The sequence below is a fragment of the Pseudopipra pipra genome, chromosome 1 (assembly GCF_036250125.1).
Source record: "Pseudopipra pipra isolate bDixPip1 chromosome 1, bDixPip1.hap1, whole genome shotgun sequence".
In the NCBI taxonomy this organism is placed as follows: domain Eukaryota; kingdom Metazoa; phylum Chordata; class Aves; order Passeriformes; family Pipridae; genus Pseudopipra; species Pseudopipra pipra.
The window spans coordinates 67,995,457-68,017,864 of NC_087549.1; the positions used below are offsets into that span (position 1 = coordinate 67,995,457).

The 22,408-nt window shown below is 38.4% G+C and overlaps 1 protein-coding gene across 10 annotated transcripts in view; it reads right to left on the reverse strand.

Annotated features, from left to right (window-relative positions):
* Positions 1 to 22,408, reverse strand: part of FHOD3 (formin homology 2 domain containing 3) — a 386,896-nt gene that overhangs the window by 18,021 nt on the left and 346,467 nt on the right. For 6 of the 10 annotated variants that reach the window (XM_064660232.1, XM_064660202.1, XM_064660186.1 and 3 more), the window contains 5 exons: positions 15,722 to 15,912; positions 13,958 to 14,150; positions 8,563 to 8,586; positions 5,798 to 5,969; positions 3,544 to 3,705 (listed from right to left, as the gene is read on the reverse strand). In XM_064660232.1, coding sequence (XP_064516302.1) covers positions 3,544 to 3,705; positions 5,798 to 5,969; positions 8,563 to 8,586; positions 13,958 to 14,150; positions 15,722 to 15,912 — 742 coding nt within the window. Of the gene's footprint in view, positions 1 to 2,704; positions 2,743 to 3,543; positions 3,706 to 5,797; positions 5,970 to 8,562; positions 8,587 to 13,957; positions 14,151 to 15,721; positions 15,913 to 22,408 lie in introns of all 10 variants that reach the window. The other 4 variants (XM_064660222.1, XM_064660212.1, XM_064660166.1 and 1 more) reach the window with 2 other exon arrangements.

Sequence of the window (22,408 nt, forward strand, 5' to 3'; positions counted from 1 at the left end):
CATGGTGTGAAACTCTCATTTAGTAACGTGACTTTCTAAGAAGCATTATTGTTTATAAAATTTCTTCTCTTACCTCACTTCTTGTTATCTTCACAGAAAACTCTCCTTATCTACCTTATATTAATATTTTTTTAATGCAGCTCTCTGTACTAAATAACATTCTTTCTTGACTGATTTTTGAAATCTCGGTGGTGTCTTATACAGAGGGTTTAATTTTTATTTCCCCAAATCTACTGGTGCAATGCCTGTAATATTGTTTTGTAAGCTCCTAGAAATTAACTTCAGCAGTTGGATTAACTGAAATTTGGACTATCAAATAGAGTGATACTTAAAACTTCCTTATCCCAACTTTCCCTTGCACTCATTGTTTGTTATGGCACCATTTGTGAAGGCTATCCTAACCTTGTAGGAGAACCAGGCAATCCTAATTATTTTATTTTTTATTTCTTTGCTAAGTTGAACAGATCCCCATAACGTTATTAAAAACCTTCAACTTTCAACTTTAAACCAGCAGAAGCTTCCCATTGCGACTGGTCTTGAAGCTGTCTTTGAATGATTACCTTGAGGGGGTGATAGAGCATTTCAGTTTCTGTGGCTTAATGAGTCCTGTGGTTTTCTGATGAACAAGTACAACTGTAATGTTTTCTCATATATAATGTCACTCCACTGCATCTGGTAGGCAGGTAACTGAACACCTGTCATAAGGCAGTGACTTCCAGTTGGTTACTGTACTTCTAATTGCCAAATTTTATCCTTAAAACCTTCCACTGTGTAAAGGTCTAACACAGACTTAACTTCTCTCTCTTCAGATCATCACAGGAACTCAGTTGTTATGCACTTAGCATATTCCTTAGACTTCTGTAATCCACTTCAGCTCCCACTGAACAAATTCCTTCCTACCAGGTCTCAATGAGCTTCAGTCATATCATGACTTATTAGTGACCTTCCTATCTCCAACCAGCACATACATATGTTTCCATTTATCTTTTGTTGGATGACTCACTGACTTATTCCACCTTCCATTTTACAGTTCTGCTGCTTTCTCGGAGCTTTCAAACTCTTTTACCTCATTGCAACCTAACTAAGCTCTCTGCATACCAGATATGTTCATACTTCTCAACAAACACAAAAGGTAAAATGGTTCAAATGAACATGTCAAAATGTCTCATTTTCCCATTACAAGTACTTCCTGAATTGAACATAACTTTTTCCATATTCCTGTTTCTGCTTTCCCCTATAAATGACCTGAGTTGTTTTTTTTTTTTTTTACTTCACATTTTTCTGTGTTCTTTAAGGCAAAAAAATCCCTTGCCAGTGAGAACCTTCTGCCTGACTCACAGGAAATGTTTACAGTGCAATTGCATATAAATCTTTTGGGTTTCTGATTTTGCTAAAAGCATATCTCAGTTCATGTTCACTAAAATCTTTGCTGAATGCTAAGTAAGCCTGACAAGATTTCCAGTTCTGCACTGAAAGCAGTGAGACATATGCAACCTGATGCACAGAGAAAATCATTCCTTTCAAGTGAATTTCTCTTTGATGTCCATGAACAGATTGAATACCAGGCTCATGGCAAAAGCCAACAGATGTGCATGGGAGCCTGAAGATTGAAGGTGGTGAATCAAACCCATCAGAAAGTAGGGTCTCTTTGCTCTGCAGACAATAAATATCATAGTTTGCTAATCTAAATCATTAAGGTATGACTAAAAATCCACTTTCTAAAATGTTTATGTGTTTCTACCTGAAATATCTTCTGCTCATTTATTAACTCACATCATGCATTAACAAGGGCTGATCTCTGTTCATTTCCTGGAGATGCCTCCTGAGTGGAGGTGCCACTCAGTGCACCTGAGTGTATTTTAAAGCTAATCTACTTCATTAGTTCATCATCCAGGTATACTATCTATCTGAGTGAAATAGTTTAGTTAAGATATTCTCCTTCCACACGTCTGCACATGTCAGCTGAAAGGGACACTAAACTACTGAACTTCATATTTGTTTTGAAACTGCCTTTTAATCCACTTTAGAGTCTCATCCAGATCTTGAAGAAAAAACAAGCAAAAGAGCTGGATTGTATCATGATTAATTACAATGGAAATCAGTCCCAGCCTAAACATTTACTGAATGTTTAACCTCTGTTAATGTTTTTACTGAATATAAAAGAAAGTTCCATTGAAAAATATGTAGTATTTTAATCATAATTATCCTGTTTTGTTTTCCCTGCAGCAAGTGCTTCCTTGGGAAAAAAGTACTTTTGATATGTGTGTGCATGAAGATAGTGTTGCTAACAGAGGAAATATCTTATCATGGGATACACCACAGAAATAGGCAGACATACAGGAGGTTTATTTCATATGCACAAGCCAACTGGGGCAGTCAGCACGTGCAGAACACCAGAACTGTGTAGGGAAGTGGGTAGCAGCAGAAGGTGATGCCACAAAGAGGTAAGGCACAGTGTATGACAGAAAGTAAGACAGACAATCCAGTGTCAGCTCATTTTCTTTGCTTAGAGACTGGCTCATCTAACCATAGTGTCTATTTTGCCTTTGCTCTTGCCACATGCAGAAGTTCCTTTCTTAGCATATTGGGGAAAGTGAATATGCTTTCAGCACATGCTAGTTTATAGCAATACCAAATGTTTTTGAGCACCCATTATGTTAGAACAGTTCCACAAAGAAGAAAATCTGTGTCATTTTTCACTCACTGTTGTTGACTCCTCTTTGTCCTAACTTCCCAGAAATGCTAAAAAGATGGATGGAAAGGTAGTCAAAAAGCCACATACAGTGAATGACATTAAACACTAAATCTTACGATTTTTGGATACTTATCCTTCTCATAGTAATTACAGTAGTCTCTGCACATGAGGGGAAAAAAAAACAAACCAGAAAGTTCATCACCTCTTACACATTGTATTTACTAAAGCACGAAACCAAATTCCTCAAACTTGGGTGCTGCAGCTCAGCCCCACGGTCACACTACATCATTGAAAGACCACCTTATAAATGTGCTACCTTTTCTTCCCAGTGGAAGTTAAACTCCTCTATAACCACTTTGCAGCCAAGCAGCAGTAGACATTTTGTTTTCAGGGCTGCGGAAAGATAGCACACAGCACGAGAGAGAAAGATTTTAAAAGGTGAAATATCTCAAGCTACTTTTTGCTTTATGAATAAATTGAGCTACAGATACAGCTATTAATCTTTATGCCAGTTCACCAAAAGTTATAGCATTTTAAGCAGTCTCCATTTGAGGTCCTGACCTAACTTCTCTAGTTACATGTAAGTACTGTCATCAGCTCTGAAGTACCATAAACCATTCTTCTCTTACTGCTAAGGACATTTCAAGTTCTGTAGAAGACTGAGCCATCCACTGCACACAACGTTGTTTAAACAATAGTAAGAGGAACACAAGCCAATCATAAGTACACACTCAAGCAACTATGAACTACCAATGCACGTCTGCCTATTATGGCCTGGTTCCTACACCGATATACATAAATATTTGCATGTTTGCTTATTTTGAGAAATTGAATAGCCATATACTCACATGACTTCCTATTTGCTCGTGACCGCTTCCTCTCTCTAGGCACCGCTCGCTGGCTTGGCACTTGGGTGGCGGACTTTACAATGCGATCCATGATCTCATCCGCTGCGTCATCTGTTGCGTTTGGTGAATCATCATTGCCAGCGTTCCATGAACCGATACGGCCTGGAAAAGTCCAGCAAGTGAATTAAAGGGAAAAGAAGAGAGAAAGTCTCTTGAGTTACTTTGGTTTTGTAATTGGGTTTTTTGGGAAATTGCAGCAGGCAGCTCAGTCATCACTACTTCAATTTGACCAAAGAAGACTTTTCCTAATGAAGAATATTTCTAAATAATACCCTAGACTCTTTGCTGTATCAGCAGAGAACCAAGAGCTCAAAAGCAATTATAATGTGTATATATATATTTTTTTTTTATATTCCTTTCAGCCTCAGAGTCTTGCTCTTGACCATACAACTGGCAAATGTCTGCTAGAGGCTGCCTATAAGCCAAGAATGACTAGTGTGTTTCCCTCTCCCCTTGTTATGCAGATACTAGAAGACACAGCACGTGTTAGGGATTGATGCAAATCAGAAACACAGGTCCTTTGTACCAAAAGAGAGACAGAATAAATTTACAAGCATTTGTATCCCAACCTAGTGCAAAGGAGACATAAAAAGACCACGAAGTGTTGTTTGACATGTCTCACTGTCCCTTTCACAACGAAGAATTCACCTTCACATCACAAAGCTGTATGTGTTCTGGCACAACTGCATTTGCTCTGTTATGAGCAGAAAAGGAAGAGCTGTTGGCAAGCTGAAAAGCTAAATAAGCAATTTTGGTTAAAACCACAAACAAACAAGTGAGCCATGTTTCCAAATCCAAGGCTCTGGCACTCCTTACTCCACAAAGCTCTGCATGACACATCTTTGGGTTACTCCACTACTGACTGCTGTTCTGTGTGCTTTTTGTTTTTAAAGAATTTGAAGGCTAGTGTGCTGTGTGAACACTGACAGTGAGCTTTGCAAAAGCGTGGGTGTAATAGAATTGCCAAGAATCACTAACGAGGCCAATCTATATCACATCCCTGAAGTCAATAAACAACAGCTTTGATTAGGCCTTTGCTCTGCTGCTTGTCTCCTGGCTCTTGTCAGGAGCAGTTGTATTACAACAGCACTCCTGACAAGCTTCTGTCTGGCTCACCCATCTTCTGCCTCTGCTGTTCTTCAGGGGAATACAAACAGACTCTCACAATCAGGACACACGGCTCTTTAGCATTCAATGGATTATTTCAGCTGTTCAGCTTGTTGCAATGCAGCTTGAAGTATTTCATCTTTGTACTTCAGTTAGCTGACTTGCTTCTTAAATTGGGGCTGTGAAACCTCTAAATTAGACAGGATCATGGTTTCAAGCCTTAATAAATTACACACACAGAAACTTAGTGGTGGATGCTCTGGATGTGCAGTCATACCAAAAGAGAGTCAGGAAAGTGTAAGATATCCAGATGTGAGGGAGAAAAAATACCTAAGTAGGAAACTGAAGACTTGAATTTTGGTGCATCACCTTCACTCCAAAACCATCTTCTGTGGATTGCAGGTATGGAAGGGGTGAGGAGAAGACAAAAGAAAATACCCACTTCTTTGCAGTTTCGGAGGGAGTTGGTTAAAAGATTCACCATCTTTTTCCTATCCATTTTCCTCTACTCAATCATTCATTTTATAAAATGCTGCAAGGTCTTTTAGATTCAATTTGAATTGCTACTTTCTATCTGCTTCTATTGAAAATAAAAAGAAAGTCACATCATGGATTCCCTGGATGCCCCATTTTGCTTTCATGATGAGAACAAGAATAAAAATTGGGGTTCTAGAGGGCAGTCACGATCATGGTGTGGGGAGAGGTGGGAATTTCTGCAGGCTTGGACTCCTAATGCCCCCAGGCACTACTCTGGCTGTGATCCATGTGTTAAAACTTCACGCAAATTCTTCTACATCCTCGTGCCCCAAATTGCCACTTCCAGCATGAAAACACCCTGGGGTGTTCTCCTTCCCCTTTGACCTTTTCTGCCATAAGTGCTATGCATGGGGTCCATGACCCATGTTTGGGCCACCGTGTGGCTGCTGCATTGCAAAAATCACAGAATCACAGAAAATATTCTGAGTTGGAAGGGACTCACAAGGATCATCAAGTCCAACTCTTAAGTGAACGGCCCATACAGGGATCAAAACTACAACCTTGGCGTTATCAGCACCATGCTCCACTCAGGAAACTTGCTGGCACTTACCTCGGTTGGCCCGGCTGCGAGTGCGGACCCCGAGGGCCATGGTGCTTTCCCCGCCAACGGAGGAGGTCTTCAGCACAGCCTTCATGTTCTCGTGCTCAGCAGCGTCCTCGGCGTACTGCAGCCCCTGCGGCTGGCTCTGGCATGGGGGTGAGCTGCTGGAGAACTTGCCAGACTGTGGGAGGAAACGGATTTGTTGTTTCAACTGAAAACAGCATGGAGAATAGGCCAGAGTCTTGACTGTGAATTGCAAGGAGAAAAGTGCCCTCCAAGGCTTGGTTTGGAGTGCAGCTATTCCCAAAAGAGCCCAGCAACAGTTGCTCCTCTCCCAGAAGCGTGTACCCTGACCAGAAATAAATCTAAAACAGGGTGACAGCAGGGAGCAGACACAGTCAGAGTCAAAACAGATGCATTAGCTTGAGCTTTGTCCTTATGTCTGAGAGTAAAAGGTACAAGGCAAGGACTTGCTTTGAAACCTTCAATCCAGAGTGATCTGGGGTCAGGCATGATGCCAAGGGGGACAGCATGAAACCCAACACAAACAAGAAATTGTTTTTTTTTTCTGTACAACTTTCAGTAACAGGGCAAAATGGGGACAGTGGTCTAGAAAGAGACACCTTTTCCTCTTGCCTCTCTGCCTTGCTGCACAGAAAATTCTCAAACTGCTCTAAAGCACAATTATCTACAAGTAACCTTAAATTACCAGTAACCCTGAAAAAATCTCTGGTCCCAAAACACCCAGCCAAATTATTTCACGGTCAAAACACAAAAATTGCAGTCAACAGTTAGAAGAACAAACAAAACCTTACAAGAGAATGAGGGATCTGCCCTCTGCTTCCCTGTCACCACGACTACATGAAGAACAACAGCAGCTACATTAGCTGGGCATGCACAGTGTGGGGATGAAGCAGCCCCACCAGTTACTGAAAGCAACCATCTAGGAACGGATGAGAACAGCAGTAATGGGTACTTTCTAAGGAGAAGAGCTTGCATTACTAGGTTGCTCTCCCTTCTCAGACTGCCTACAAAGGGCTGTGACGGTGGTATTCACCTCTATGCTCTTCTACAGAAAGGTCAGAGCGCATTTAAAATACAGTCCTGGCTGCAGAAAATACCAACCCATTGACAACAAACAGGCATCAACAGATAACAACACCCCTCGGTACTCTCAGTTGTATCAGCCTAGCATCAGACACTGAAATACATTTTCTTTCTCCTTTTAATCTTTCTTACTCTGACTGATTCAGCACAGATGAAAGGAAAAGTGCTGCATTCTCTTCCTCCTTTGCGTAATAAACAACATTAATTATTCACTTGGTGGTATCAAGCCAGTCAGTTAAAGGGATGCAAACCTGCAAAGCCTTTCTGTCAGAGAATGGCATATTGGAAGAAAAGACTGGGCCCTACTTTCAGAGTTTTGATCAAGTCCCCAGGGCTGTCAAGGTGGCAAATTGAAAGTGTTTAATCTGGAAATTGATGATAGTATGATTTTATTTTAACATAGCGACTTTTTGGGGTAAGGTAGCAAGTTAACTGAGTAGCAAAACAATAATCCCTACAAGGCACTGAGCTAAATATACCAGCATGAGATCTATTTTCATGGTGCAAAGTTTGTTTTCTTATTAAAATATTAGCTTGCAATATTTTGATGTGAAAGTATGCAAGAGCTAGAGTTTCACATGTGAAATTAAAAGATAGAAAAACATTATAGAGAAACTTCTATGAAAGTGCATGCCATTTTTGCATTAAGACTACTCTCTCATACAAAGTGGGTTGTAAAGACAATCAATACCATCTCAGAAAAAAAACCAAGGATAAAGCTTTCACATAACTGTTAGTTGCTATTCACACAGGTTAGTTAAACGTTGGCATAAACAAGCTAATTCATGTAATTTTCTTTCTGTGTCTCAAGCTATACAGCACAAATCATCACTGGGGGTGAAGCTCTGGAGCCAGAAGTTATATTTTATTCCTTAATTTTCAGATGTTGCCATAAATTACTGCCCAAACCCCAGCTTCTTGAGCAAATGATCACCACTGTGAAACAGTAAGCAATAAGCCACATTGTTTATGTTCAGCAAATTGAAGAAAGCTCTAATGCCGAACATCAAATGCACTGCACAATAGATACTCCTCAATCCAATAAACTGTTTTATTATAAATATAGCTAGAACATTATAGTTCTTAAATTATTTATTCACTCATTAATTTTTGACATCACCTTCAGAAGCACTTCATGATAGATACACAGCTCACCTCTATGATGACTGAAGTGTCTTATTCTCAATTTGTACATCAAAGAAAACAATACAATTTGCTTAACATCCCTATATCCTATTGTTTTTGAACACTTTATAAAATAATACCATGTGGGATTACACATTTTAATAATGAGTATGAAATTTTCCTAATAATCCATAGCCCAAGGTAATTTATGATCCCCATAACATTTGGATCACTGATGTTTTGGGTGATGAGGATACTTTCCAGTTTAATGAAGAGACATTAAGGAAATGAAATGAGGAAACTTAAAATTATTAAGGCCTCAGATCAGGATATCCTTATTCCAGAGGACAGGTATGCATATGGTTAAAGCTGACTGTAAAAATGCATTCTTGTTATTGAGACAAAAAGGTATGAGAAAAATGTCATGGTTCATAGTTCCAGCTGAGCAGATGGAGTTGAACAGTCCACACTATCTGAGTTAGAAATTAGATGTCACAGCACACAAGAGACATGGGATGACATGCTCTTTCCGAGAACCATACCTCAGCATCCTCCTCTTCATCAGTCTGGCACCGGAAACAAAGGACAGGGTGGAGAAGGACAAACAGCAAGATTTAGGAAAGACAGCATGGTCAAACCACAACAGAGTAAGAGGTAACCATGGTACTGTTTATGCAATAGGAGGACATAAAAATAGAAAACATATAAGGATTTCATTCTTTAGACAAACAGCTTGCTCCATTTTGTTTTTTTAGCTAATTGTACGTAGAGGAGTCTGTCACTGTCAGTAGGGTATGCAAAAATTTCCTGATTTTTCTTAGAGAAATTATGAACTGAAACTAGCCTTAACCCATCCTATTTCTCTCCTTTTAGTTGTGCAGTTGTTTGCTCACTTTTTGCCCCACGGAAACTGAGAACACTAGGAAGGACTCCCTCTCCTTTTCCCTGTGCTCTGTTCAGCACAGGGAGGTCCTGGCTGTTGTTTCTTTCAGTGCAGAGGTCGACTTCTTGGCAATTCCTTTTCTCTACCCTTAAGTGCTTGTTTTAATTCCTTTTTTCAAGCTGTGGCTTTTCAAATTCCAATTTAACAGAGCACTCAAATCAAATGCTGGGTAGTCTTTGAATAAATGCTTAAAGTTCTTCAGTAGCTGCCTGATACCTGACACTGGAAATTAAAGAGATGCAATTATCTGTTGTCATTCAGGGCTTTCACCCTCTGTGACAGCAGGCATGTAAAACTATCTTGACAGTTACACTACATTAAATGCATGGGACATAAAAAAATATTGTGAGATATGGAATGTTCTTAAATTTGGGGATTTACAGGGAGTTAGCAAACTATTTAGAGCTGTGTTCCCAAATGCCTGGGGAATTCTTCACTGGGTTGTAAGATGCCCCACACAGAAGGTTCCAGAAGTAAAACACAGTTTCTCAAGTATCTGGGCTCCATGTTTCCATAATTTTCAGTTTGACTGTTTATAAAGTGCAAACACAGTCCAGAAATTTTTTCATTTGTGAGTTTTGTTTTGTTTTTTTAGAAGCAGCATTCCACCAATACTATTCTCCTCCTTAATGTTACTAATACATATTTTTGACCTTATCTCCATCTCAGCTCTGATTTCTGTCTGGGATTGATACATTCTGTTCCAGAAACATTCATCATTAAAAATGAAAGCCTGATTTACTTTGGCCCTCAGTTTTGTTTCAGCACAATCTCCATAAGAAGATTAGCTGTGAGTGCTGAGCAGCACATTAACATTACTTTTTAAGGGTATGTTTTATTCAAAGAGTGAGATGCTTATTTTTCTTTGGACACAGTGGTACTAACAGAAAAACAGGCAGTGTGTTTTGCAGAGGGAGCACGGCAGGTATGTTCCCTTTATATTAAAAAGATCTATTTGTCTTTTTTCCACCCACTGAGGGCAGGAAATCACACTATTAAGCAATTCTTCTGAGGAAGACCACTGTTCACTTTTTGCCATGAACAAGAAACAGAAAGAAGAAGAATGGGAAGCAAGAACATTATTGTATTCTAATCCCATCTACCTATTTATCTGATCAAATACATCATCCTGTACATCTATCTAATAAGTAAAAGGCAGCAGGAGAGCAAATTAAGCTAAACAATACAAAAAGGCAATCATTGCAAGGTAAAATAGCAGAGAACACACATTGCAAAGACTGTGTTCCAAGCAAAAGTGTATGATATTATTACTTTACATGAAGCTAGATTTTTATAGATTATTGAAGTCCCAGCTGCTGGTGTTCCCGCCTAATCTAGCTAAATGTGATTTGCTGTGGACTTTCTCTAAGGGCAATGTACGCTTCTCTGCTTGACTTTGCTCACCTTCTGGGAATTACAATTTCTCTTCCTCCTGCTCCGGGTGGAGAGCAGTCACTGCTAGAACCACTGTCCTTCTACACCCAAAGCTACTCCAGTGCACAGGAGGAGCAGTTCACCACCTCCATCATGTTTCCATGTCTGAAGAGCCGTTTGCCCCCAGCAAATACTGACAACAGGAGTGAAGGTATCAAAATAAATAAATTAACTTTTTGTTTCACAAGGGAATTTGCTCTCACCCAGGTGTGTACATTCCACCTTTTATTTCATTATTCGTTTCATCATTGTAAATACACTGAGCAATAGTAATAAATTAGGAATTTTGTAATATGTAATATTAAAGAATATTGCTATACTGAATCCCACTTGCAGGCATAAGAAGTTAATTTTAAGGAAAAATTTCTGCTTGACTCTTCTGTCACCCAAGATCGGATGTTGCAGGACAATCTGAGATCTCTCTCCTTCCCTACCTCCTGGCCTCATATTTTTCCTTTAGGCTAGCATTTATATGCGGTGGATTTGCTGTTTCAAAATATTATTTCTATTACATAGCAATTTTGGAATTGAAACTCTTAAGTATCATGAAAAGCAGAGTTTCATAAATCTGAGAGACAGATGCTTATATTACCTATTATTACTACAAATCATTAAAAAGCTCAGACTTGTTTTGATAATTGCATTTCTTCCCTATTTTGCTTGCTTGTTATTTTTAGAGGGCCTGAAATGAGTACTAACATTGGCTAAAGCCAGACATAAGGTTACAGAGACTAGGCAATTTTCCCTGCGTAACTGTGGCAACTAACTGTTCTTTTTTTTTTCCTTACCCCTCCGCTCCAGACAACATTCACGAAAATTTTAACTGACAGTGCCCAGTCCACTTCAGCTATTAAAGAACACATAAACATAAAGATATCTGTGGTAAAAGGCTGAAAGAAAGACTGGAAATATTCCCCATCGTGTTCCTCAGCCCTACTCCATGTGAGTAGCTGCTGAAGCTGATGCGAGTTCTCCGTGCAAAGAGCCAGCAGACTCTCTCCATCGAATGAGCCAGCACCCCTCCGCCTTCCAAGACTGCAGGGGGGACCAAGGTTTAAGAGATACGTGACTTCTTGTTAAGAACTGTTTTGGTTCTGGCTTACTCTTTTCCCACTTTTGCTAAAATCCCTCTTCATCTACCTAAAAGCAATATACTGTAAGGTGATAAAAATGAGAACCTGAGGAAACTTTCAAAAGGACAGGAAGGTAATTTCAAATAACTGCACAATACTTTTAGGTCACCAAAAGCAGAAATTAAAATTCCACATGACTACTACATATTGTAATTACTTTCTACAAAGAGTTTCTTTCCAATGTCAAGACCTTAGCTTTCTCCTATCAGTATTTTGTAACTAGTAAACACACTGTCAATGCATTACTGATCTATTTTCCCTTTCCAATGCCTTTGAATATAAAATACGAAGAAAATCAAGACCAGATACAAACCACAGCCAAAACAAGACTACAGTAAAATTCCCCATTTTCATCATTCTTCACACATAAATATCTTCCACCCTGCTGACTTGGAAACTTGTTTTGATGTAGATCTAACTTTGAAGTTGTCAAAGGAAGCCACGACAAACAGTCTGATGCAACTTTACTTCTGTTTTACCATCTACTGCAATTCAAATGAAAGGTAAATGAGGCCATATTACTGGGCTATGGTTAAAGAGATTTAGCAAGTTCTGAAATAACTATATGGTCACATGAATAACTCCCTTAAAAACATTCCTATAAGGGCAATTTTAAAGAATGTTGGTTTTTCACTTCAGCGGGCTTTTTGGTTTTAAGCTAATCGGACTGTTCTATAACTGTAAATTAGTGATAGGCAAAAAATGCTCCCTTTCTTGAGGCCTACAAGATATTTTTAGGTGTAACACTAGCTGTCAGATGGCATTTAATTCTTGCCAAATCTCAACACTATCTTGAGCTGAACAAGAAATCTTCTTCCAATAATACTTGTATTCTGGGAAAGGCCCTGAAGCCTCCTTTCCTCCATTTTCAAGAAACAGCCATTGTCCCTGGCTCTGCTCCTTGCTGACTAGCTGTCAAGCCTGAGCCTTTTTTGGATTTGAAAGGGTCCCATTTCTCTGCTTCCTGAACCCAGCTGTCAGAGATCAGATCTCCTTTTCCTCTAGCATTTTCTGCAGGAACAGGATACAGAGAAGCTTTCTGTGCTGCCATGGCCAGTTCTTATGGACAGATAATACAGAAACACTACATCATATAGTAGGAAAACAGTAATTTCTTTGCATTTCAATATTGCTTAAACTAGTAAAAAGTATGAAAGCTATTTGAAGAAACGAAAATTTTAATTTACCAAACTCTTTGGTCAATGCTGTCTTTTAGCTCCTCTAGAATATATCAGTCAAGAAGCAATTGAAGAAAGTCATCTCAGTTCCCTAGTGGTAGTTTTGAAAATTTGTATGACTATATTATAGCCTTTGTATAAAATCAGAGCCTCTTCCTTAACCTGAGGCTAGACCAAAAGGAAAATCTTTTGATAATAATAGAGGTTTAACATTTTCTCTAGACGGGGCAGATTTCCAAATGTAAAGAGGATACTGCCAGGAAAGATCTACAAATGATCATGAGACAATGACTTAAATACAATCTCAGTTTATATCAGTTTCAATGCATATATATATATATATTGACCCACGTTGCCTGAGCTATAAAACTGTAATCAGCTTAGGGCTTTTCATTCCAAAGGCGGGGATAGCTTCATATGCAATGAACCACTTGCATCTAACAGAGACTCCACATTTGGATTTTGAGACAGCTGGAAATTTTTATGAAGTACTGGCACTTCTTAAAACTTTATTTCGATTGAGTTAAACTACATCAACTTTAAAAAAAAAAGATAGAAAAAACCAAGGGGATTTTAGAACTTACTATGCTGAGAAAACTGATCTTATTTTAATTTATTCTATGAGTATGCAACCATACAGTCAAAGTTTGCAGGGTAACATCTACTGTGAACATAAATTTGTTCATTCTTTTAGAACTCCAAAGTACTCTGTTCCCATAAAATTGGCTGTTCTGTACTTCAAAGTTAAGAAGAAAATTGCTGCATGTGCATGCATATATATATATATATATATACACAAACATAAAAATATATAAAATTCCAAGACTAAAGACTATATTAGAGTAGTCAAAGATGGAGGGAAAAAATCCATCCAAGTACGGTTGTAATCACTTAAATGGCTACAATGATTCGTAATTTAAATTATGTTCTCAATTAGGAGTCAAATGTCTAGGCTTTTTTGCTTTTTCAGACAGCTCCTGTCTCCTAGATATTCTGGACACTATGCAACAGAGAGAAGCTCTTTTTGGATGCTTAATCTCAATTTGTTCTCATCCTATACACTGTATGAAGCAGAAAATATACACAATCAAGGACTTGCAAGTTTTGTCTTCTAAGCGAACGGAGTTCATTACTTACAGTAGAAGAACCTCTAAGAATAAAAATAGAGAGTAGCAACACTTCATATATCGTATTCAATGAAAGAAAGTTTTAAAAATCCATGCTGTGGGAGATACATTTTGCCACTTACATCTGTTATCATTTTCCCTCTGGTCTTGTTTCTTTCCCTGTGGTTAGCTCGTTTCTGTTTTTGCTGCAGAACTCGTTCCCTGGTGGTGCGGTATTCCAGAGCAAATTCACTAATAATTTTGCAAAACTTATTGATGTTGACTTCACGTATTGCGTAGGGAGGATGACCCATAAATAACAAAAATGAGTGAAACCTGGAAAACAATGCACTTATAAATGTAAAGGGAAAAAAAATATCTTTATTTATGGTCTCTGGGGAAAAAAAATGCACATTTCGCTGAATCCATTTATTACTTTACTAGCTCCCATCACTTCCTTTGTGCTACAGAATTTTCATGGATGCTTTGCATAACATTGGTATGTTTTATAATTAAAACCATGAAAGTCTAGACTATGATAACTCCATCCCCGTCTACTTTCCCAGGCCGATGCAGAAGATAAGATGTTTGTGGAACTCCATCTACTTTATATGACTAATTTGGCACATGAACGATCAATTTCATTTCAGTTATAGAAAAAATATTTATTAAGTTTCAATTCTATTTATTTGAATTAAGCAACTTCAAAGAGCCTATTAGGGTGTTGGGCAAAGCCTAGACAAGAAGAATGCAGATTTACAGGCTAGCAAACACAAGAAGGAAAGAATTTCTGGTTCAAAACACTGACCATAAAATTATATTAGCTACCAAGTACATTAGTTTGGGATACTCTCAATTCACAGTTTTACTTCTTCGGTGGAATTCAGAGCTTTTGCACTATTTGCAATTTTTATTACTGTTTCTATACTTCATGATTTACAACAGAGTACTGAATGTTTAAAAATATATGGGAATTCCTTTTAACTACATCTACCTTCCTGAAGATAAAAAGTTTTCCCAATCCTAGAAAGATGCAAGTACATGAAAACAATTTTTAAGAACTACAGAAGTAGTTTCAGGATATCATAGGGAAAAATTAATTTTTATTTGTAGAATGCATATGATAACCACAACATTAAACTAGTGAATTCACTTCCCTTTCACTGCAATTGGGATTTCTGCTTACTTATGGCATAAACCCCAAATCATTATGAAAACAAAAGAAGAGCTGAATCAACTTTCCAAGTGTATATCCACAAATTTGGGATCATTTGGAATCCAGTTCCTAATTTTGACCACAGCAATTTGGAAATTATCCAGAAGTTGGAAAATCTCTCACAGTTTCATTAAACCCATCTGCAAATCCCGAGGAGAAGAATCTTAATTCTGTCTTCAGCTGCATAGCCATAAAACACATAGTCGTAGATCTTGCAAATAAGAGTGATGCTGCCTACAAAAGAACTCATTGTACAAGACTTGCTTCAACTTCTGCAAATGACAAATTTGTCATTAAAACTTCATTTTTTTTACAGTCTGTTCTTGTTTATCAGACAGTAAGCCAACCCCCCTCAAAAATATTGAAGGATGAACAGAATATATAGCAACTTAACCATAAAGCTGCTAGCTTTTGGGGACTAGGTGTTAAAAGACCCAGTTATTGTACCTTGGGAATAAATGATTGCCTGGAAGATTGCTTCTTTTAATAAGAAATACAGAAATTTCTGGAGTGGGGATCTTTCTTAAGTGGAGTCTATACCAAAGTATGCACCACATACAACCTGGTAACATTTCTTGCAGGAATGTGGATTGAACGCTTATTTAAAAAAACATATTTATGATGTCATAATTTATAATCTTACCAAGTCATTTACTATCAAGGTATTGCTATCCTCAGTGTAACTCCGTACCTGTTAATTATTCTTCTATGAACAATCTTCAGGATTATGATTCTTTCTGCACAGTCTTTAAGGAACTCAGACATTTTTTGCTTTAGACTTGGCTTCATTTCATGCTTTGCTATAGCCTTAAGGTGATCCCATGATGCTTTGCACCGTCTTTCCATCTGACACAGGTTTTCCTGGAGTTGTTCAAAGTCAACCTGAAAAAAAACAAAGGAAAATAAAAGGTAACACTTGAAGTGAAAACACGGCTATTATATGTTTAGATATCTGACCTGCAATGTATGTATAAGAAAGGGTCAATATAGTGGCAGCACAACATTAATTCACATTATTAATTACTACTAAATAAATAAGAAATAGCTTTCTCTGCCACACTGTGTCTAGGCATGTAAGGTTGGTAAGGCAAACTGGAAAAACAAAGAAATATCCATACACATATATATTTGGTTTTAGTCCTGCAGGCCTAACAGCTAAAGAAGGGATGATAAAATATTGTGATGTGTTTTTTCCCTTGCTAATAACTTCATGTCTGCACCAAGTAACTGCATGACTCCATTCTTTCTGAGGTAATACAAAACTTCTCTTTTTTTAAATCCTTTTCTCTACTACTCATAGCTTTTTATGCCCTGTTTACTGCTCACTGTTGTACCCCGCCAACACTTCTCCATTTTAGGAAGCACTTGGATCTATTCCCTAGTCATGTACTGACTTGTTAATAGACGATCTAGTTCTAATCACAAAATTCACAGGCCAGAATTTTTTAAAGCTTTATTGAAAGTATGTATTATTTAGTGATCTCAGCACTAACTTTCATCCCTTGATATATGATACGAATTTACTGGCTTGTAACAAGATCACGTAACGACTTTGAAAGTCTCTCAACACAGTTAAAATAAATGATTGCATCCTACAGTAACATTCATCAGGATAGAAGCCAACGCATTCCACAGAAGGTGAGGGAGAGCTTGTCCTTTATTCATCAACCAAAAAAGGTGTTCAAATCGCAATAGCCTTCAGAAGACATTCGGGATGTGTTGCTAACAACTGAACAAAGTGCATTAACAACACAGACATAGCACACAACAGATGAAAAAAATAAAACTATCCAACATGTTCTTGAATTCTGAAGAAAGGAAAAAACTATTTTATAATACCACTTCACAGTTCAAATGAACTCAAGCTATAAAATACAGACGTAGCTCTCGGATTCTAAACACATCAGTGCTTGGGATGTTATAGTCTCGTACCCCAGTTAATTCCTTAATGCTAAATGAAAACCAGTGTCAGAGACAGGTTTTATTTCATTCTTCCTAGCTGTGTGCATCATCCACTGCTGAGACCTATACTGAGGATAGCCATAAGAAATCCATTATTATTAAAAAGCTCCTGGTATTGATTTGATTTGTTTTTGCTGTGATTTATAAAGTGATGAATTTTTCCTCTTCACAAGGAAATAAAAACATCCTTTGATCCATTCTGCTATTCAGAAAAGCCCTGCAGGCGGAGCAGCTGTGGGGTTTTTGCTTTCCTTATATCCCTATCAATGCATATGTTTAAAAAAAACCCCGTCCTTTCCAGGTCAGTATTTTCACTGTTGATGATAAACACATTGCTGCTCTCCACAGATGGTATATCTAAAACACACATGGGAAAAAATACTAGCATTCCTGTTAAGGAAAAAAAAAAAGCCAAGGTCTAGGTCTTTTTACTTGTAAGAATTATCCAACCTAGTTGAGGAAGCCTCTCAGCCCCTGCAGCTGAGAAATTTAAATTGATGACATTTTATGACAGCTTTCACTGAAAACAGAATGAGTTTTAATCTATCAAAAAGCTCAGAGATTCAGGCCTGTAGGGATTCAAGAAACATCTTTTGAGAACAACAAGTCTGAGGGGAAAAGACGCGGCAAATTCCCGGACCCTTGAAATCTGCCAACAGTCAACACATTCAAAAGAGTGAGAAGTTCCTGCAGAGACTGGGATGACAAGTTGTTCTAAGGGACACACAATAATTTTTTGAGCATAAACAGAAATTCAGTTCTCTGGGAAAGTCCTAAGGAGACTGTAGTAAGGTGAATGCCACCTGGTATGTCCTGGAATACACCTCTGTGGAGCACAGGTATGCTCAAGCAGAAGTTGTAAACTGCTGGAAGGAGTAAAGCAGGAAATCAAATATAGGATAATGCACCTATGTATTCCCCACAGGCAAACTGTACTGTGCCTGCAAGAATGTGCCAAATCTTCATGAAATCTCTGGCTGCCAGCTCTCTAGTGTTTGGTCACTGATTTGTGGACAGAAGGCAATATAGTTACAGAAAAATATCCAGATGTGAAATATTAAAAGTCCAATTTTTCTCAGAGATAATCAGGTACCCCATCTGATATTTCAGGAAGTGATATTTCACCAGTGCCAATTTTGTGTGCGGACACTTCAGTCTGCTCTAGGTCTGTTGTTCTGTTTAGGGTGTTATATACAAATATAACAGCAAGAATGATGAGAAATGATCCCCCAACTATGTTCTCCTACGACAAGGAGAACAAGAACTTATGTGGAGTAAAACCAACAATTATTCAACATATTATGCACAAAAAACCCACGAAAAGGCATATATAATATCATACTACCTCCTTGCCAGTCCACATAGCATTCCCAAAGCAGCATGGATTGCACTTTCTTATTTATGTGCTTATTTCCAACACTTTACTAAAAGAATTAATGCTGTATAATGGTAGAAAAACATGATTCTTTTTTTTCATTCTTTCTGTCTTGAAACGAAAGATGCAGCAATTTTTGCCTGCAGCTAGGTCATTCTGGGACTAAGAAGGAATTTGGATGAGTTGTAGCTCCAGCAGAGCTCAGCATAGGAGGTACTCAGACAAGCATTGTTGTGGCATTATTTTATAACTATGCTTCCCTGAATAAAGGGAAGCAGTAATCTGAAATAGTCATTACAGCTTTCTTCTTGGACAGCAGTGTATGGATGTTGTGCCTGGCTCAAGGAATTGAAGGAAGGTGGAAACATGTATTCTTCTTCCTCCTCCTCAGTACATATATATGCAAAAAACATGCAGCTTGATGGCCCTGCTTTCTGTTACCTTCTGCTACACATTGTAAAATTAATAATTTTTTTTTATTCAGGTTAAAGAATGAGTTGTCTTAGGCTGCTATGCAAAATAAAAATCTCCTTTCTTTCAGACACTAAGTAATGTTTATTTTAATTTGTAAACCAATTTAGAAAAAGCAACTTTCTAAATGCTTCTGAGATACATTTGATATGTTTCTCCTTTCTCCTGCCAGGTTCCTCTCCATTCACAATCACACTAGCTGAAAAATATTCAGAACTATTAGTATCTGAAATCTCTTGCTAGGTCCACTGTTCAGTCTTCTCAGAAGTGCCTTTGTAGACACTGTTGCATCAGAGTGGACTAGCCAGAGACAGTATATGCAAATTGGATGTAAAGACTCATTTATGTGACACAAGCCATACAGAACCTCAGCAAACTATTGCCCTAAGTCACTAATGGGCAACTTCAAAAATAAAAATCTATTTTTCAATTTGATGCACCACCATATTTTGCACAAATGACACTCAGACTAAGAATAAAACCTTCCACCACATGCCAGGAACATCAGAACTCATTTTAATCACTTTATATCATTATTTACTGCTTGCTACCATAGCAGCAGATGACTTTGCCATAAACAATATCACCAAAAAAAGAATTCTACCAAGTTTCTTACTCCACTGGGCTGAGAATTCAATACTGTATGATACACCTACTGCCCAAATGACTTCTCATCAGTTTTCACCTGACTCAAAAACTACCACCACCATCAAATGGCTGAGCATTTACTTTCCTGCTCATTCAGGTTTCATGAAAATTGGTCCTTTAAAAGGCCTATTTTTTTCAAGTTCAACTCCATCCCATCCATCTAATATCACCTGCCGCATATACAAGTTTAAAACTTTCTCATTCATGAAATACTAGACCATGCTCCAAATGTTCAGGCAGGACATGTATCAGGAAATCTTTTTGGGTTTTGTGTTGGGATGCTATTTCTCTTTGTGGCCCCAAATATCTCATGGCAACACAGGAATTGCACTCTTTATTATTCCTTGGAAGAGAGAGGAAAGCCTGCTTTGAGGTGACACTGGGAATTAAATGCAGTAGCTCAAACCTAAAGTGCCTTCCACTATGTATTCCCTAGGGCAGCATATACAATTCCAGGTATGCAGTGCCATCCACAACAAACAAATGTAGTCAGTGTGAGATAACAGGTCATTTTTCTTCAGCATTCCCTCAGCTGGAATGTGCTTTACACACACAGTTTCTTTTCCAGCTAAATCTCTTCTAGTCTTTGGGCTAAGCTCCCCCACTACTGTGAGTACAAAACTGTCCTAAAGACAAAGATGCTGCACCTAAATACACTCCTGATTCCTGCCTCCTGTGCTAGCATTCAGCCCTTGAAAGGGGTCAAAAATGTCACAACTGGATTGAAGTAAAAAACCCCAAACCAAATAAATGCATGGAAACTGATGAAGCTGAGGTTTGTGCTCAAAAAGCACTTCTTTTCAAAATCACTATATCCAAAGCTTTATTCTGAAGGCCAGTAAATAACTAATTACATATGCACAGCATCATTGTTTTTTATTGCTTGATACTCTACTTATTGTGTATTGCTAGAGCTTGTTTTTTTAGTGGTGAACATATAACATCCAGATATTTTCTGAGGAAGACCTGGATCTCTGCATTTTTATCCTAGTCACAAGGTGCATTAAAAAGAAGACTGATGCTTTCACAATGAGAAATGTTGCCTTAAATTCACAGTAAAATGACAACTATTTTATTGTACCTCATAGAAAGATATACATAATCACAGACATAAGCTTTCTCTTTTCAAAGTTCAAGATAGTTTCTGCAGCAGACTACAGCCTGGTCTGAGCTGTTTATAATTTAAGGTCAGACCGTTCATTCTCACATTATTACAGGGATGCGTTCTGGCACGGAACATGAAATCTTCCTCTTTTCCTGAGTTGGTTCAGCGCCAAAGGAAATTCTGAGAATTGCTCCTTGCAAACACACTGTCATCTGAGCGCAGCAACCTTCTGTGGCATACATTCAAAACTCTGTCTCCTCTAATATTTCCACACTGGCTTCCTTCACCAAGTGTCACAAGAATTATCCGAAGACCAATGCTAGTCCAACTTGCACACTGTGGGTCACGCATTTCAAGTGCAATAGATGCCAGCTCTTGAAAGAAAGCAAAATATAAAGGAGGTTCTGTCTGGAAATTTCTAATCCTAGGGCAAGAAGTGGCATCCTGCAAAAACAATTTTGGAGCTAAATCAACCCACTAATGAAAAATTAAAGGACAGAGGTGCTTACTGAGGTATGACCAGATGAGTTTACCCACATATATACATACTTCCATTTCATTTTAGTTCATTAAACAATAAACACACTAACATGGCATATTTTTGCAGATGCTGTATGGCAGTTCCCACAATGTGGGACAAAGAGGAGCAATACCACGAAGTGGTGATGTAGGTCCCTTCAGTTATGTCACCTGCAACAACTCCTGTCGTCATTTCACCTGGAATGTTACTGAAACACCACAGTGCTGTCAGGCATATGTGTTAAACTTCATTTGCTCTCTTTCTGAGAGAACCTCAAAGTCTCATTTGTCATGGAGCTCCTTCCCCCTTGCCCCAGTATGCCCTGCAGCCAACACGATCTGCCTTACTCTGTGCTGCCTTCACCTCTGCTCCTGCTAGCCCGTGCCAGGAGCTGGGGCAGCGCCAGTGGTCCTTGCTGCGGGCACCACAAGGAATGACACAATTGTAAAAAACCTTGCATTCCTCAACCTTTTTTGTTTTTTCCATGGAAAATAATTTGACTTTCGGCATTTATTTTTGTTTGAAATAATGTAGGGAAAACATACTTGAATGATAACTGCACACAAATACTTCCTGTCAAGCGAGACAAGAGAAACCCCACCGAAAGAGTACAAGAGGCAGCATTTTTCTATTAATTTTTTCTCCTTTCTCTGCTTTACACTGTATCAGGCAGAAGCTACAGCATGCCAAATGTCACTTCTGTGCCAGACACCTCCTTTCTCCCCATAGCTTCCTGCCAAGTCCCTTGGAGGGCAGATGCAGGCTTCCTTCTCCCCTGTGTATGCCTTAGTCTTGTCCTAAGTTCTTTCCTATCAGCAGTCCTTGCCCCTTTCCCTGTGTTGCTAATGTTTTTTATAGCTTATTTTTAAAAGCTGCCTGCCTCTCCACTGCCTAGTATCCGCAACTAATCCAGGTGTCTTGCTGGAGGGGTTATAAACCAGACAGAAGTTTGACATCTTGTAAGTAAAATAAAATCAGGGGAAGAAAATGACAATTACTAGTTTACTCTATGGAGCTGGCCAGCTTTCAGATGCACAGGGAAAATGTTTATGGGTTAGAGAGAGAAGCTGAACATTTTAATAAGGATACATTTTTTATTTGCTAACAGAGAAGGTAGTGGTGCTGATGCAACTCCTTCTTAAGGAAACTTCTAGGACCAACACTGAGTTTAATTTCAGAAATCAGTGGGTCTCGTTCAGTATTAGGCACATCAGTGCTGGTACAAATTTAGTGAAAAAAATTAAATATGCTAAAAAAGAAAAAAGGACACGATTTTAATCATGGGATACTAAACAAT